The sequence below is a fragment of the Ruditapes philippinarum genome, unplaced genomic scaffold, assembly GCF_026571515.1.
Source record: "Ruditapes philippinarum isolate M1 unplaced genomic scaffold, ASM2657151v2 ctg289_1_1_1_1, whole genome shotgun sequence".
In the NCBI taxonomy this organism is placed as follows: domain Eukaryota; kingdom Metazoa; phylum Mollusca; class Bivalvia; order Venerida; family Veneridae; genus Ruditapes; species Ruditapes philippinarum.
Genome location: NW_026864381.1, coordinates 133,604 through 151,958, shown reverse-complemented (window position 1 = coordinate 151,958; position 18,355 = coordinate 133,604). Strand labels below are relative to the sequence as shown.

At 31.7% G+C, this 18,355-nt stretch overlaps 1 protein-coding gene across 1 annotated transcript in view; it reads right to left on the bottom strand.

Annotated features, from left to right (window-relative positions):
- Positions 1–18,355, bottom strand: part of LOC132725405 (uncharacterized) — a 32,995-nt gene that overhangs the window by 10,225 nt on the left and 4,415 nt on the right. The window contains exons 4-11 of the mRNA XM_060710515.1: positions 18,013–18,203; positions 15,603–15,671; positions 11,087–11,111; positions 4,092–4,199; positions 3,404–3,543; positions 1,716–1,892; positions 1,094–1,175; positions 243–318 (exon numbers count right to left, since the gene is read on the bottom strand). Of these exons, the coding sequence (XP_060566498.1) occupies positions 243–318; positions 1,094–1,175; positions 1,716–1,892; positions 3,404–3,543; positions 4,092–4,199; positions 11,087–11,111; positions 15,603–15,671; positions 18,013–18,203 (868 nt within the window). The remainder of the gene's footprint in view (positions 1–242; positions 319–1,093; positions 1,176–1,715; positions 1,893–3,403; positions 3,544–4,091; positions 4,200–11,086; positions 11,112–15,602; positions 15,672–18,012; positions 18,204–18,355) is intronic.

Sequence of the window (18,355 nt, the reverse complement as noted above, 5' to 3'; positions counted from 1 at the left end):
GTCCTCAGCTTAAATGTTAAAATTTATTTTTTGAAGTCATTTTTGAAACTTAATATTAGAGATGTATTACAGAATTTTTACATGTACAGAATTACATCATATTAACATACATGTATTATTTCAGAAAATAAAATGAATTATTAAGATCATTCTAAAAGACATTCTTAAACTTCTGATCAAATATATTGACTAAAGAAAGCTACAGAAAATTGGCTGTTATAGAAAAGTATAGATCTTTCTACCTTCCCTCTGGAATATTTTCTGCCATCTTTGCCTTCTTATACGGGGGTTCTTTCACTTTTGACATTGATGGTAATTCTGAAATAAAAAGAAATATAAGATACATATTAGAAAACATTCTGAAAATCCTACATTTACAGCAATTTTGTTTATAATTTCATGCAGAAAGTGAACCCTTTAACAAGTCTAAGATTCACAATCAAAAATACTGCAAAATCATCATTATTCAATGAGCACCATTTTTTTTTGTGATTTTTGAGTGAATAGGTCTATCCACAAATTTAAGATCTAATGAAATTTTCTTTCATTTGCTGTTATGATTATTTCCATAAAATTATGTGCTTCCATCTTTTCTTGTTCGCAAAAACAGACAAAAACGGACAGTCCTCGAAATTGAGAACCCAAGAAAATGTCTTTTTTTTTGGACAAAAATACAAATTTCATGCCCACAAAACTAAGTGAATTCACAGTTATCATGAAAACTCAACCAAATCTTTCAAATCTGATAACATTAATAATATCAAAGATGAAACATCTGTGTTGCTGCAGTACTTAAATGTAAATAACAAATGACTACATGGTACTTCAGACTTTATCACTCAAATGTGCAGATATCTAATTCTGATGACAAAATCTCAAACTTACCGTAATGAAAACATTTGTACCTGTCATGCTTTGAATTCGAAAAACTGACCATTGGTAGTTACATCAGGAATCTCATTACCATAATAAATAAAAACTCAAAAGTGGGTTCTGACAACACTGCTTAAATGTAACAGGTAAGACTCCTTTCATCAGGGTAAACACCTATAATTATCACTTCTGAACTTGACAATGTTACCTCTAAACTTACCTTCATCAAATGTATCAGTGACACCTTCTTCTAACTCCTTAACTTTAACAGCCAATGCTTTTGAATGTCTTATCATTGTTTCCTGTTGGAAATACAGTATAATAATTAACATAATCATCTCAGGGACATGTTGATATTCCTTGCTTGACAGAGATGTATTTTTATCCCATTCCCTCCCCATCAACTTTTATATAGCAGATATTTCCATGTGATATTACTTCAATCTTTGTCAAACTTTGTATTAAAATGCAGCAATCATGTTTAAGGTTTTCAGACATGACAGTACAAGAAATATCTTTTCTGAGAGTTTTCAACTTTTTGATGTAGGTCTATAACAATAACTTGTGAGCAAAATTTCTTATTATTCACATACTTGAATTTTTTTTTTAAATTATTGCCTAAAATTACCAAAAATAGAAAGTTGTTTAAACCCTTTTAACACAAATTAGACTAAATATTGTTTTTTTTTTCAATTTACCTCACAGTATAATTCTTTATCATCTTTTCGTATTTTACCATTTTAAGAGTGCCGGTTGATCTTGATTTTCAAATGTCAATTTTTTTTAGACTTTTGGACCTTAGTGCAGCTTTTTTTTTCTCTAAAAATCTAACAATTACCAACCTTCAATTCATCTTCATCATCAAAGTTTTCAAGTTCAACTTTTATCTTGACTTCAGAACGCCCTAATTCTTTCTCAATCTGGATGGCAAAATCTTCAAGGTTTGCATTCATCTCCGATTTCTTTTTCTTTGAATTAAACTTTGTCATATGCTCGTACATCTGTGGATTCTTTATTTGCTGAAACAAAAATTACACCTCACCTATTAATGCAAAATGATAACCCTTAAAAACAAACTAGAATGAGATAAGTAAATAATTATGTAGGTGGGATATTTGTGTCAATTCTTCAAAAACAAAGGTACTCAACCATTACAATGCTAAATATCTTAAATACACTAATTCATCTGTCCATCTTGATGAAACAATTCAGCATGGGTTTTTCATATTTTGTTTGGTTTAACAGCCCACAAACACAATTTAGGTCATATGGCGCTGAAACAGGAAAAATAATTTTGGCTAACATCGGGTGTTACAAACAATTCAAAACCATTAATTAATTTTAGGTCAACTTTCAAAATAAGAAATGACCAAAGAGAGACCAGTGCAGACCATGAAAAATTGATGTAGGCTGATATAAAGTAATTTCATTTTATAGTCTAAGTTTCATGCTTACGCACGTTCACCGACTTTACAGCTATTACCCCTGGTCATCGGGCTACTGGTATCTATCTATCAATCTCCCTGGGGAATCTTTTAACTCCGCTTAGTGCAGCCGACACTTTGGCGCAACAGAATTATACCACCCTCGCAGGTACCCATTTACACCTTGGTGAAGTGAAGCAATCGCAGGTAAATTTCTTGCTCAAGGAAATTAGCAGTGCCCCTGGTTGGGTTTTGAACCCAGGACCTCTCGATCCCTAAGCACGCGTCCTACCACTGGACTACTGCTCCTACATATAAGTCTGCACTACTGGCATGGGTAGGATTACTACAGGATTAACTTAAATGTATACCTTTATTTTTGTTCAATGGACTAGGCCTGTATTGAAGGTGAAACTGCTGAATGCTCATATTGGAATTTTAACCTTTAACCTGTTGAAACTGAAAGTGATTAGCCTAAGCAACCAGTATAGAGCTTGGCAACACTGCATTTTGTTGATAGCTCAATTCTTGTATTCTAATATTGAAATCCTTAAACATAGATTGGAGTGTTCTAAATTCAAAGGTGGGTAAATCTATTAGACAGAATCAACAGGTTAAGAGTTTGAAATGTGTAAGTAAATCTACTGCTAACAATTTAACATCTGGTTAAACTTAATGGATACGCAGGAAAGCCCATTATAATGTATGTACATCTGGTTAGACATCATGGAAATGCAGGAAAGCCTATTCTTAGAATGTATGTATTTTAAGAAATTAGGGAAAAGTCTGTAGGAATCAATACCAAGATACTGAATTATGCAGTCTATCGCAGTTTATCTTTATAGATATATTTAACAAGCAATGAACTGTTTTGTCCTTTTCTAAATTTTCCCTAATTTCCCCTCTGTGACACATTTTCCTCAGCTTTGTGCCCTACACCAATTCCTCTAAAGGTGAAAGAAGCTCTGAATTGAAATGAAGACTGACTTCACTTTGATGGCTTACTTTTGTCAATTATATAGACTAAGTAAACTTTTCAAGGAGGCAGAACCCAAAAACTATGCCAGACATACAAAATACATATCAATAAAGTAGAAAATATTTACCATGTATTTAAGCCTATGTCTGAGCCCAATAACATGTGGAATAATTGTTGAACCGTCACATTTTGACTCGCACATATTACATACGTATCTTGCTGGGGACTTTATGTCAGTCTTCTGGAACTCTGTCACATACTCTAGACCTGAATATCAAATAAATGTACAAATTTTGTCATCTACTCTAGACAGACCTGAATATCAAATATAAATTTTGTCACATACCCCCAACCTGAATATAAAATTTTAATTTTTACAAATACTCCAGGATACCTGAATAAAAAAAAAATGCATTACTTTATATTCATGAAAGAAGGAGCCTAAATGGAGAATATCACTTTCCTTTAACAAATTTAGCTCTAATTAATGATTCATGCTAGTGACATTGCTTTAAAGCTATCCAACTATCCTATGTAAGCTCAATGGTCCTACACAGGTGCTTGCTTGTGTCTAATATTTACAACTCCAACCACCCAAAAAATTGTATTTGTATTATAAGACTTTGAACTTAACTTGTAACAACTAATTGTATGCCATTTCCAACAACTGTGTTGCTCTTGTGTTTCCCATTTAGCAACATGACTAAAGTGTTGTCATACTTCTGATGATTCTCAGAATGATTTAACAATGAAGCAAGGATAGTAAAAATAATGTTAGTGATTAAATCACAAGACATAATATCAACAATTCTCACCCAGTAAGGGTGCTGGGTTGTCTTTTACCATATCAGCAAACTTTGATGGTCGGTCTGTTGTTTGTACCATGACACCACTTGATGCTTGCTTTTTCTTCTTGATCTTTGCTGTAAAAAATCAATTTAATTATAATAAAAATTCTTCAGCTTTATGGACAAAAATCCACTGAGTAGTAACCCTACCTGAAGACCTAGCTTTACTCAGCATTAACTCTGCATTCTGCATACATTCCTGGCCCTGACTGAAGTACAAATTGTTTCATTCAGCAAGAAACTGCCAACTTCTTCACTTTAAACAATAAATGTTTCTGGGGTGAAGGTTGAATGGTTTTTGACATGTTTTCTTTACTGAAACTTTAATATCAAGGCTGTGCCTTTGCTTAAACCTAACATATCATGTTCAAAAACTCTTCTCATGGACTTATTTATATATATAATATCATATTTGTATTTCCATACTTGTGAAAATAAACATAGTTCTTGTATCTCAGTTATTGAAAATAGATTGTTTCAAAACTGAAGTTGGACAAGTCCAACCAGTTTTAGAAAATCCTGTAGGGTAATCAGGCCTAAAATAAAACATATTGCAGTTCTGATTGTATACATAACTGTAAGATGATCGCTAATCTGTTTGATATATATATATAGTTTATTACCGAGTATCAATACAAATGAAAACTCTGTTCCTCAAAACATTATCTCATAGTCTATTGGTCAGGTTCAACATATTCAAAACTATATAGCAACATATTTTTGAATAATATATTAATCATATATAATCATTTAAAAAAAAAAGCTTGAAGAAAGAGTATCCTAAGCAGTATTTAAATTTTCAAACATTTAATCATAAATTTTTTATAAATTCTATGTGTTATTATTAATTACATTGCTCATTAGCAATAGGAGAGGCTCTCCTAAAGTCAATGCACTTTTTTTTTTAATGTAAATGATTATTATTGTAACAGACTCAATTCAACTATCTCTTTATTCTGTACTGTGAATCTTTCTTCTGTCTGACATTTTTCATGTCTGCATATACAATATTTCATTTTATTTATCTTGATAGAATCATGTGTATTTTCTAAAAAAAAATAATTAAATAATGGTACAGAGAAATACAATAAGAGACACAATTGTATTTTCCACAACTTTTTTTTAAGGATGGTATTAAGTTCGATCAATTTAACATGATAATATTTTTTCAATTAACAATCAAATTATAAATAAATGCATTCTAAGCATCCTTATGCATTAACAAGTGAGTACAATATCTTTATATACTAGGATGAAAAAGAAACGCCGGGTACATAAAATATGCAACACATATTTTATTGCTTGGCCTAAAATAATGAAAATCGGTCAGATTTATATAATGCCCCATGTCACCAGAGTTTGCCAGCAATTTCTTGCCAACAGTAACATACACCCACTCGATTGGCCAGCATTCAGTCCAGATTTGTCCCCAATTGAACATTTGTGGGACGAACTGGATAGGAGGGTAAGGAGACGTCCAAATGCCCCCACTAATCATGTCCAGCTCACACATGCCTTGCATGAAGAATGGAATAACATCCCCATGGCCATGATTAACACCCTTGTGAATTCCATGCATAGACGGATCAGGGCTGCCACAGCTGCGCATGGAGGACACACAAGATACTGATATGTCCGGCCGTGTTTCGCAAAACAAGAAGGGTCATCGTTAAAAGGGGGTATTTTTTCACATAATCAGCATCGGAAATCGATTGAAACTTCAACAGCTGGTTCCATACAGATGACATTTCATACAAAAATGAATATAATAATCCAATAATACAATTTATCCCTTAAAACAATCATTATAGGTTACCCGGCGTTTCTTTTTCGTCCTAGTATATATATTTTTTGTTCATTTTGATTCACATGTATGTTAAGCTACATATTTTAAAAGTGATCTGTATCATAATCTTATAGTATTTGAAAATTATTATTATAATAGTCACTTCATGCTTTTAAATAATTTTTTTAAAAAAGAGCTAAATATTAGTTTTCTTTCATTTTCATATATTTTACTTTAGAACAAAATAAGGACTAAATTACAGAGTAAGACTAAATAAAGTGTTCACTGTTAGAGCACCACACTAAAATTAATACTGTATTCCAGTACATACCATACAAGGCGCTTGAATGATTAAATGCTAAAATCTTGGCTTTTCATCCAATGAACTGAACTTTAAAACAGCTAATTCCTTACTTAACACTGGTTTATAAATGATAACGTATGAAAAATGTAAGAATCAGTGAAACAAGAGCTGTCAGAAGGACAGCGCGCTCGACTTTTTTAGTGCTTGCCTATAAAACAAAACTTTGACAGTTAAGGGCACACAAGACTTTAACTAGGAATTTCTAAGTACAAATCAAGAAACATTTTCACAGAGTTATCTTCTCTTGCTTACAGATAGGTCTCATGATGGCACATAAGAACTCCAACTTCCAAAGTAATATCTCAAATGGTTAGGTCAACAAGTGGACAAGAATGAAAATTTTAACTGAGTTTCTAAGTCAAAAAGGGCCATAATTCAAATAAAATCCTTAACAGAATTACCTTCTCCTGCCCATGTTTGGGACCATGATGGTAAACAAGTATTCCAACTTTCAATTTAATATCTCAACCAGTTCAGTCAAAAAGTTGACTGGTACAAAAAACTTAACCAAGATTCTAAGTCGATAAAAGGCCTTAATTTTTAAAACAAATCCCTGACAGAGTTACCTTCTCTTGCGTACAGATGGGGGTAATGATGTGAAATAGCATTAAAAGTTTCAAAGCAATATCTCAAAGGGTTAAGGCAATAAGTGGATTTTACCCATATTCAATGTATTTTCTAAGTCAAAAAGGGGCATAATTCTGTCAAAAACCTTGACAGAGTTATGTCCTCTTGTCTGTTGATGAAGGTCGTGATGGTAAACAAGTATGGTCAGTTTCAAAGCAATACCTCCAATGGTTTTGAAATAAAGTGAGGTGGTACAAAAAACTTAACCAAGCTCAATACACTTTCTAAGTCAAAAAAGGGCCATAATTCTGTCAAAAACCTTGACAGAGTTATGTACTCTTGTCTGTAGATGGAGGTTATGATGGTGAACAAGTATGGTAAGTTTCAAAGCCATACTTGTAATACTTCTGAAATAAAGTGGGGTGGTACGAAAAACTTAACCAAGGTGTGACGCCGACGCCGACGCCGGGGCGAGTAGGATAGCTCCCCTTTTCATAGAAAAGCAAGCTAAAAAGCGATATTTTCAGTTACAGAAGTATATTAATGTTAACTCTTCAATTGCTGATTTTGTATTATAAATTTGTCCTGCACTGAATTTGGAACAGTTCACTTGTTTGTTTTCATTGTGTTTTACATCACATATGGCGACGTTCCAGCTTTACTGGTGGAGGAAGACCTCAGATGCCCTTCCGTGCATTATTTCAGGCACAAATGGGCACCAGAGTAGAACTATCCACGTTCCGTAAGGTAGCTGGATAGCTTCCTTACATGAAATAACCCCAAATTGGTGAGGGGCAAGTGGTTTGTGGTTTGAAGTCAACGACCTTAACCACTCGGCCACAGACGCCCTCCAACAGTCCATTTGACTGAGGGGGTAACAGTACAGAGCCTGGTCAGACATCACCAATGTGCAGGATGACCTATTGTAGCAAAGGCTAAATTACTTGAACGGTAAATGTATTACAAACTGCATGTTGCCTTGATTGGACAATGTAATAATGGGCACAATAACCATGTGGATCAGTAGATCTGTAGTACTAAGTTACTATCTACAATTTGCTATTAATACTTAGCCTGCTAACAGCCAGTGTTAATAATGTAACCAATGAGACAAGTGCAAGATCAGCTGGCACATCCGTGTTGTCTGATCATGGTCTCAACTACTCAATATTCAGTCAACACATAATTTATAGTTTTCCCATAAAATTGATAAAAGGTCTTGTCCAGAATGTGAAATATGGACAAGTCCATTTAATATATTTATTTAGCATGGTAAAGATTAAGCTACCTTTCGTAGCATCAGTCTAAGTTACAATCAAACTAGCATTCACACATGAAATTATGCATTAAAGAGAGATTATCTTCGTCTTCTTTATTTGTTTTCCTGTATCTGGATCAAACACATTGTTATTGCAACTTTGACATTTTATATGTCAGATCATATCTAAAGAATGGCATAAATAGAGAATATTGAACGAGTGTAGGATCAATACTGAATATATTGAACAAGTTGAATAAAATTATATTTTATGCAAGCCTATGGCGGTCAAAATATTTTTTTATTCAACAAGTTCTTTAATTTAGAAATGAAGCTACACACACAAAAAAAATTCTCTATGTATCACATACCAAAAATTAGACCCGTTTACAGTAAAAGACATCACTATTTCATTGAAGGGCATTTCAATTAATGCTGACAATAAGCAGGTCTTTATATTATATTTGTATAATGCAAATGATGTCATGCCCAAATATATGCACAGCTGTGCAATACCATCTTTGTAAAAGCAGCACAGTATGTGATAATTTGTGTATTGAATACAATATTCTATTTATCACAATTTTTCATTGACATGCCTATAGTGTAATGCCAACAATAGCACGTTTTATTGCTACGTTTTTATATATTGAAAATGATATCACATCAAAGAGTTATTACTGTTTTTATTAAATGGGTTTGTTTATTACACTCCAGCTGTTGTTGAAAGATAAAATTCCCCTATTTTCTTCAAAACAATGCAGAATTCTCCTACCTGAAGGCCCCAGTCCCTTTTATCAAGCAGTTAGGTCCATGACTGTACAAAGTCAATACAAAGGTGTGAAATCATTTAAGAGTAATAAACTTATCTGAATATTGTAAACCAAATATGAGATCAGGTTTTTTTTAAATCCCTTGCCCCACATCATTACAACTGTGTTGTAAATACAACTTTATCTTAAACAGTGAATTCACATCTGATTTCATCTCAACATTCAACTGATTTTCTCTGATAAACTGCATCCTCCAGAATATAAACATTTTGTAAATTCTTCTTTTCATTATAAAGTTTTGGCTTCTTGGCTTCTCCTGAATATGTATCAACTTCTGGTGTTAACTCTAAAACACTGTTGGCTTCCATAAGTCTCTAAACAAAACATTTCAGCTTTGGTGTATTCTTTGACAGTTTTTTCATTTGCAATAAGACATGTCTCTTGTAAGTCTCTGCTGACAGTTTCTTTATATAATCATTCTCCTCTGATTCAACTCTCAAAAACTTGAGATCACCAACATTGATGTTTTCATCAAAATACCATGTGACAATACTAATTCATCTGTTCCGCAAAACTTCTATACAAGTTGTTTTTTTTCAACCTATATTCCTGTTGCTTTTTTCTCTCAATCTTCTTATAAATTCCTGTACAAATACTTCTTAAACGATAAACAAACTGCAGTGTAGCATATAATACTTACATTCTTACATATGAATATATTTGAGCCGCGTCACTACAAAAGCAACATAATCTATGCTGGTCACAAACGCACTATCTTGGTTTTGTCGTGACACGGCTCATTTCCTGAATAAGAATACAGCATGTCCAACAGAAGGCCTTAATATGCTGATTGCAGTCATTTTCAAGTAGTAGAACTAAGCCAAAAACTGTCAAATATGTAAAATACTAGACTTCATAATTAATGAGTTGTGATATGTCAAAGGGAATCCAGTATTTTGCTTATTGAACTGTTTAAGGCTTATATCTAACTTAAATTACTGCTTTGAATATCAAATTTCATATTATTTTTTCTCATGTAACTATCAATTCCTACACATGTATATCAGTTAGAACAGGGAGATGTAGGACAAATGTCACACTGTTGACAACTAGAGCTGTCATCGATATCGACAATATCGATGTATCATTGATATTTTTTTGCCGATCAATAATCGATACACATTCTAAAAAATCGATACTTTTGACTAATAAATTAAATGTCTAGAAATTATAAAATTCACCCAAAATATATACAGAAGCAGTTATTTATATCTAATGTTATGCTTTTGTTATATAGTGGAATTATTTCATAGCAATGGTGACAAAAAATATTTTCTAGAAAAAAATCATGCAGTGGACAAGACACTGTACAGAACATGTTTTTGACTGAAATCATTGAAACAGGTATGAAAGTGAATGACAGACAAGTGAGTATAGGATATTATCGATATATCGGTGTATCGTTGATTTTAGTCACTTGATATCGATATATTGTTGATATGCTTTGCACTGAATCAATGACAGCTCTATTGACAACAAAATTGCCACGGAAAAACCTTGTGCGTCTAATAGGGGATTTACACATGAGAAACCATCATGTTCTTGACACAAGTCATATAAAACGAATGTGGAAGAAGAAAAGATTGTAATATGATGTATTAAACAAAATCGTTGAAATTATGGACTGTCAAATTTTTTAGACAGTGACTTCAAAAGGATTTATTTTGAAGGAAATATTCAATTACAAATCAAATCAAAACACTAAATTTGATTCTTATAAGGGAAGTAACCAATTAAATGTTTGCTTTTCTTTACTGCAAAGGCAGAAAAATCAACTGCCAGTATTGCCCAGATTGTCACACAGTCTATCGAACATGTGAAATTTTACCTAAATTGACTTTATCATACAGACAAGTAAAGAAAGTTGAATTAAGAATGAAGTATGTCAAAATTTTGCCGGTTCTAATTCCGCTACATTAATCTTTTTTACATTTTTTGTTTTTTTGTTTTTTTGTTATTTTTTTTTTTGTTATTTGATATCTCCTTTTTTGATTCAACCATGTCTTAATACTGGCATGAAATTTCAATCATGACTGAATTATAAAATTACATTTAATCCTTAATATACCATTTTTTAAATTTTTAATTTGTTTTTTTTAAATCTTATACAAATTTAAAGAATGATTTGGTAAAGTAAATTATCATTTCACTCACCACCCTGTTTAGCAGCCTCTATGTTCTGAAACAGAAAAGAAAAAACTTGTTTAATACAAAGTCATTAAAAACATAAAGTTACAAAGCTTTTAGCCTACCACTTTTAAAGAATCACTTAAACTTTTATTTAAATAAAAAAAAAGTTTTGTATTTTTTTTCTCATTTAAAGGATAAGAAATTTTCATTTATAAAGAAAATGAAAAATATAAACAAATGGCATTATAAAGTAACCCTTCTTAATTAACAAAAACAATATGATAGTGTATGGATATTGTGCCTAGGATTCTATACATACCATTCTCACCACTGAAATATGCCCTGCATTCTTAAAAACCCTATGATCAACTTATGTTACAAATCAAAGGAATGACAAAACTTGCCTTTCATTTTTTTAAGGGGGTTGACTACAACACAGGTGTTCTCCTAAAATTTTTTAATTTTTCTAAAAAGAAAGTTTGCATATGTACAAAGGGTTTTCAGCAAGGTTTAAATTTCCCCTTTTTGGAATCTTTTTATCCTTGCATTTAAAAACTGTACCCATTGTAAAACCAATTGGGATAACAATAAAATCAACAAAGAGCTTTTCATAGTTGTTGGGAAAAGCAAAAGCCCCGACTATTCTTTAAGTTTTATAGTGTTTTTAGAGCCCAGATAAAGTTAAAAAATTACAAGAGGAAAAATTTCAAAACAAGACGGAAAAAAACCAAAAATGCTCGACTATTCTCAAGGGTTTATAGTGGGTTTTTCATTAAAAAACAGGAAACTTGAAAAATTTTTCCCAGAAAGGGCATTAAGTGACAAAAAATTTATCCCCAAAAACCATGCCAAGTTATTTCTTTTTGGAAATGACTTTTCCCAAATATAATTTTGATATATCATTTAGAATATACCATCAGCAAGTACCTTTAACCAGGAATTTTTTAAGTTCATTAAAGGCCAGTAATCACTCAAAGTTCATGTCAGAGTTATGGGCCTTGGACAGTGACCTTAATCATGATCCTGGTCTTCTGCTGCAGAAAAGTTTAATAGTTTAGAAGATTGAAATTGAATCAGAAACATTAACAAGAAAATTTATTAAGTTTACAAATAAACTAAAATTCATTCAAAATCCATGACAAAAGTTGGTCTTGCACAAAGATTTCTGAAGGCATGTTTTAAGTTACAAGTGAATAAACTTTCAGTAGTTTTGAAGACTGATCTTTCATGTAAAACTAGGAATTTTCTATTTCAAAAAGTCCATAATTCAATTAAAATGCATGTCTGCATTTTATTCCTTGGATAGTAACTTTAGATTATGACCTCAAAGACATGGGGTAGAGTTAAAAGAAAATATTTTTAGAAGTTGACATGATATGAGTATGTATGCAAAACTTTAAACCAGAGTGCTAAGCCAATGATCACACCCATTATTCTGAATAATACAGCCCCATTATTCTTCAAATAGTATAGCTTAAATTGAGTGTTATGAGCAAATAACTCCATGGCTATTTTTTTTTATAATTTCTTTATTCTAATTTCTATAATAATGAAGTTTATTATGCAAACACGAAACATACATGTATAATATGCATTATATTCTAAAAGAGTTTGTACAAGGTTATCCATTGCCTAAGTCTATGTATATATTTATCAAGCTTATTTTTTTCAAAAGAGTGCCAGAACAAGAAAATTAAATATAAAAGAGTTTTCTCATTTCAATAAGTTACTGACTATCGGTAGATTTTATAAAAACATTTAGGGGGAAAATTTAAATTTCAAAAAAATCTTTAGTAAATTTTTGAAGATAAGGGAAAAAACCCCCTGGAAATCTTTTAAATTTTTCAAAACCATGTCAGGGTTTTTCGTGAATGGATAGTGACCTCCAATTTATCATTTTAAAGGGCCAAAAATTTAGGACCAAATGGAACATAAATTAATTTCATGGGAATAATTTTTATACCCCAAAATTCTTTGACAAAATTTAAAAAAAATTTTTGTTAATTTTAAAATCGTAAAAATTTTATTCTTTAAATTTTAAAACCCAAAAAAGTTTCCCTTTAAATGAAAAAAAATTGTTTTAAATTTTTACCCGGAAAATATCTCCGAAAACCAACCGTCTTTCATTAAAAATTTGATAATTTTAAATTTTAAACAAAAAGAATTTTTGATTCATTTCACAATATTTTGATTTTGCTGCTATAGGCAAACAAACAGAATTCATAAAAAAAACTTAGAAAAATAAATACACACTCTTTAAAAATTCCCGGACCATGATGTAATTTTTTAACAGATTTACAGCAAAGGTTTGTGACATGTTACTGTTGTATAAACATAACCCTTGCATTAAACCTGATTCTCCTTAAATCCTTTATAACTGTCCTTCGAGATTTGAGTGTTTCAATCCATGCCAAGAAGAAACTTTTAAGAAGTAATTCCTTAAACTGTTTCATAAGCATGAATTGAAAAGTTTTTTTTCCGCGCTCGCTTCAATAATTGGCTAAAATTCGCCACAGAGTCAAACATCAAAATACCTGTACACAGAATCAAGTACTGGTAGTGACGCAACACTGTTCTTTTTATTTCAAATAAATTTTGTTAATCTTACTACTATGCTATTTAAGCCAATTTCTGGTTGCAGAAAAAGCTTAAATATTGCAAAAATCATTATTATTTGTGGGGCACTTATTTTCCTGGTTTTTGTGGATAGGTCAATCTACAATTTTAAGATCCATCTCCACTGTAAGATTATTTTGCATTACATTATTGACATTTAACCTTCTCGAAAAATTTAACACCCCAAAAATTTTTAAATCCCCACAAAAAAATTTTTTTTTACAAACCAAAATTTATGTCCATAAAAATTAAAGGGAAATTACAAAACAAATAATTTTAGTCTAAAATTTCAATATTTTTACCTATTATAGACATTAAAGAAAAAAACAACAAAAAATTTCAAGAAAACTATCAAAAAATCAGGGGGTTTACTATTTTCATGCTTAATTAACCAAGTCGCTTTTTTTGCCCCCAAAATTTTTTTCATTCATAAAGGGGAAAAATTTAAATTCAATAAAAATTCTATGCCAGAGTTATGAAACTTGGTCTTTGATCTAAATTAAGGACCACAAATGCTTTGTGATAAAGGTGAATCCACATATTAAGCTTCAATGTACCAGTGATAGCATTGTTAGTATTGAAGATATTGACCATAAAAACAGACAACTTTTATGTATCAGTATTACATCCTTTGTAACAACTTGTGAGATTTTAAAATACATTTGATATAGATTTCTGAAATTCTATTTTAATCAATTATTTAATAACAAGAAAACAAATTGCTTTTCTTGTCATTTTATCATCAAAAACATTTCTTTCAATTTGCTTCTTTTCATTCCTTCAGGTATTACATCTACCAATAGCTTATAATGCATGTGGCAAACTTAATCATTTTTTTTTTATTAGGAAACTTCAAAAGATTTTCTACGCAAGCAATTAATGCTTGACAATTTCATCACTGTATATAGGAAATTATTCAGAAAGCTTTTTGCTATCAATTATCTACTGTATAAGTGGTAAAGTAAGTGACATGGAAATATTAGCATTTTATGTAAGTTTATGAAAATAGCGAAAAATATCAGCCAGTAAGAATTTCCCATGTCTTTCAGTAACTTGGTAGATATTAGAACAATTGCTAACTTTCAATCTTATAATCATTCTACCAATGAATCATTGATAAACCTGACTGACATTACCAGTGTGACATCACCCAGGTATTCAAACAGTAGTCTGTGCTTAGTAACATAAATAGATTTCAGTTTTCACACACATGATGAAATTGGGAGTAATATTCATTCAACCAATACGAAATATTGAAGGTATTACTGAAGATTTTATTCTTAAAAATAGTAATTTGGGATTCACAAATGTTTCCACATGTGAAATATCTTAAAACTCTGAAATAATGAATGCTGGGAACTTTTTGATGTGTGAAAATATCAATTTATACAGTATTCATATTGCATACCAGTGTGTCAAAGTGTAAAACACATTTAAATATGCTTGTTAAATGACACTATTTTATCATCTAACAAAATGCATGTGCATGTACAAATATATACAAATGTACAAGTATTAATAATATAAGAACGGAAAATGATAAACCAATGCTTTTTAAATCACAAAATGAGAATGTTTTTTTTGTCTTTCTTTTTCATATCAAAACTAATCCACAAATTAACTTGAACTGATCTCCTAAAATTTCTCCATTTGACTTATTAATGTAACTAATGATTCATACCATTTTAACAATATCAATTTACAATGTTTAACAAACTACAAATTTATTATATAAAAGCTTGTTTTTATTAATAATACTGTTGTACAAGAAAGTTGTAAAAATCATGAAATTATTTCAGAGACTTTTTATCACAAATATTGAAATTTAATAAGATTACTAAAGATAAATATCTTAATGTAAGAAAATAACTGATTTCTGAAAGGAGATCATATTATGCAAAGATATAAAATATTTTAAACTTACACTTTTATGTTGCCTGCCTTCAATATGCATCTTGAAAGCACTTGCTCCTGTACATTTCACGTTACACAACTAAAATAAACAAAACAAATAAACATAGGTTGCAAAACTAGTTCTGAAACATTTAAGCCTCTTCTGAAATTGCATATATCTTTCAAAGAACTGTGAGAAATTTAGGAATGTTTAAGTAATCTAGGATAACTGTTAAATGATATAGAGACTTTGAAGACAGGAATTACAATGAATATTTAGTTGTCCTTTTTTCAACACTAAGAAAATGCTACCAACACCAAGTTGTGAAAAATGCCTCGTAAGAAAAAAAAGGAATTTTTTAATTACTGTTGATTGCATAATGTCTGCTTTCTATAGACTTTGTATCTATACTTCCTGTATAAGTAATGAAAAGTTCCCTTGTTTTATAGAAATACGTTTAAAAACAAGAAGCGCCGCAATGCGACAAAAACCAGGTTTTCAACGATCAAGTTTTGATGTGACAGCAATCAATAGGTCAAAGTGCACTGAAGCTATTGAGTAGAAGCTGAACATTCTATTGTAAGCAAATGACCTTGAACTTGCTCCCAGATATCTAAGTGGCAAATCCACTGCCACTCAGCAAACTTGGTGTCAAAAGGTCAAAGCAAACTCAAGTTATAAAATGAAAACTAAATACATTAACCTTGATCACAGACACCTGGGTAACAATCCCAAGCTGCCTCTTGATATAAGCTATCCATTCATCAAGTTTGGTGTCAATAGGCCAAAGCAAACTCAAGTTATTGAGCAGAAACTGAATTTCTATTTTTAGTAACAGTGACCTTGGCCTTGATAGCAGACACCTGGGTGGCAATCCAAAGCTGCCTCTTGATATAAGCTATCCATACACCAAGTTTGGTGTCAATAGGCCAAAGCAAACTCAAGTTATTGAGCAGAAACTGAATTTCTATTTTTAGTAACAGTGACCTTGACCTTGATAACAGACACCTGGATAGCAATCCCAAGCTGCCTCTTGATATAAGCTATCCATACACCAAGTTTGGTGTTAATAAGCCAAAGAAAACTCAAGTTATTGAGCAGAAACTGAATTTCTATTTTTAGTAACAGTGACCTTGACCTTGATCACAGACACCTGGGTGGCAATCCAAAGCTGCCTCTTAATATAAGCTATCCATACACCAAGTTTAGTGTCAATAGGCCAAAGCAAACTCAAGTTATTGAGCAGAAACTGAATTTCTATTTTTAGTAACAGTGACCTTGACCTTGATCACAGACACCTGGGTAGCAATCCAAAGCTGCCTCTTGATATAAACTATCCATACACCAAGTTTGGTGTCAATAGGCCATAGCAAACTCAAGTTATTGAGCAGAAACTGAATTTCTATTTTTAGTAACAGTGACCTTGACCTTGATTACAGATATCTGGGTAGCAATCCCAAGCTACCTCTTGATATAAGCTATCCATACACCAAGTTTGGTGTCAATAGGCCAAAGCAAACTCAAGTTACTGAGCGGAAACTGAATTTCTATTTTAGTAACAGTGACCTTGACCTTGATCACAGACACCTGGGTAGCAATCCCAAGCTGCCTCTTGATATAAGCTACCTACACACCAAGTTTGGTGTCAATAGGCCAAAGCAAACTAAAGTTATTCAGCGAAAACCAAAAGTTGACGCCCGCCCGCCGACTTCGGCATTACAATAACCCGGTTTTCGTTGAAAACCTGGTTAAAAAAATTAACAACAACATCAATACATATTGACAAATGGGAAATAAATTTAAACTTCTCATTTAGGGAAAAAACATATGTTTTGGCATGTACTGGTAGTAATTATATAAGGGGGAAAAGGCCAGCTAAGCATACAGATTGTTTTGAATCAACACTAAGTGTTTCTAACACAATGAGATTTACCTATACACAGACCAGTATACAAGTTATGATTTCTCCTGAAATTGGCTACAGGCAACAGCTAATGTTCGTCAATTTTAAAAGTACAAACATAAATTTAAATATTTTATGTGAATGTTGGTTTACATATGCCATAAAATTATATACAATCTTTAAGGGCATACAATTTTATGATGTTTTTTCATATTGTTGAGCAGTATGCATAGATCCCTGACCTATATAATTCTAATTATCAGATTAGTGGATAAAATAAGAATTTTGTCACAACATATTTGTTAACAAAAGAGCACATGTTAATGCTTATGGTTAAATCTTTTGTTATTCAAATAAAAGGTGAGAGTAGGGATATATCAATTATCAATACCTATACCTTCAGTTAGGTATAACTATAACAAAAAGCAAGACTTAGATACATGTATAATAACACCTACGCCATTTTATAATAGGTACCATAAATTATAAATTATCAGTTAAATACAATGCCATCTAGGAACAGAATATTTTACTTACTGGACATACAAAGTCATCTGGCAAAGGACATCTGCCGATTTCATTAGGGTTAAGATCTCTACTGTCTGGGTTTTTGTTGTCTTGCATGTATTTTAAAACATCTTCATCAAGATTCATCCAGTTCTCCTCGTAGTCATACTCTGGCTCATCTGGTACTGGTGCTGGTTTCTTAGGTTCAGGAATGTTTACCTCTAATAAAGAGAAAATAATTAATGAGCCGCACCATGACAAAACCAACATAGTGCGTTTGCGACCAGCATGGATCCAGACCAGCCTGTGCATCCATTCAGTCTGATCAGGATCCATGCTGTTCGCTATCAGTTTCTCTACTTGTTATAGGGTT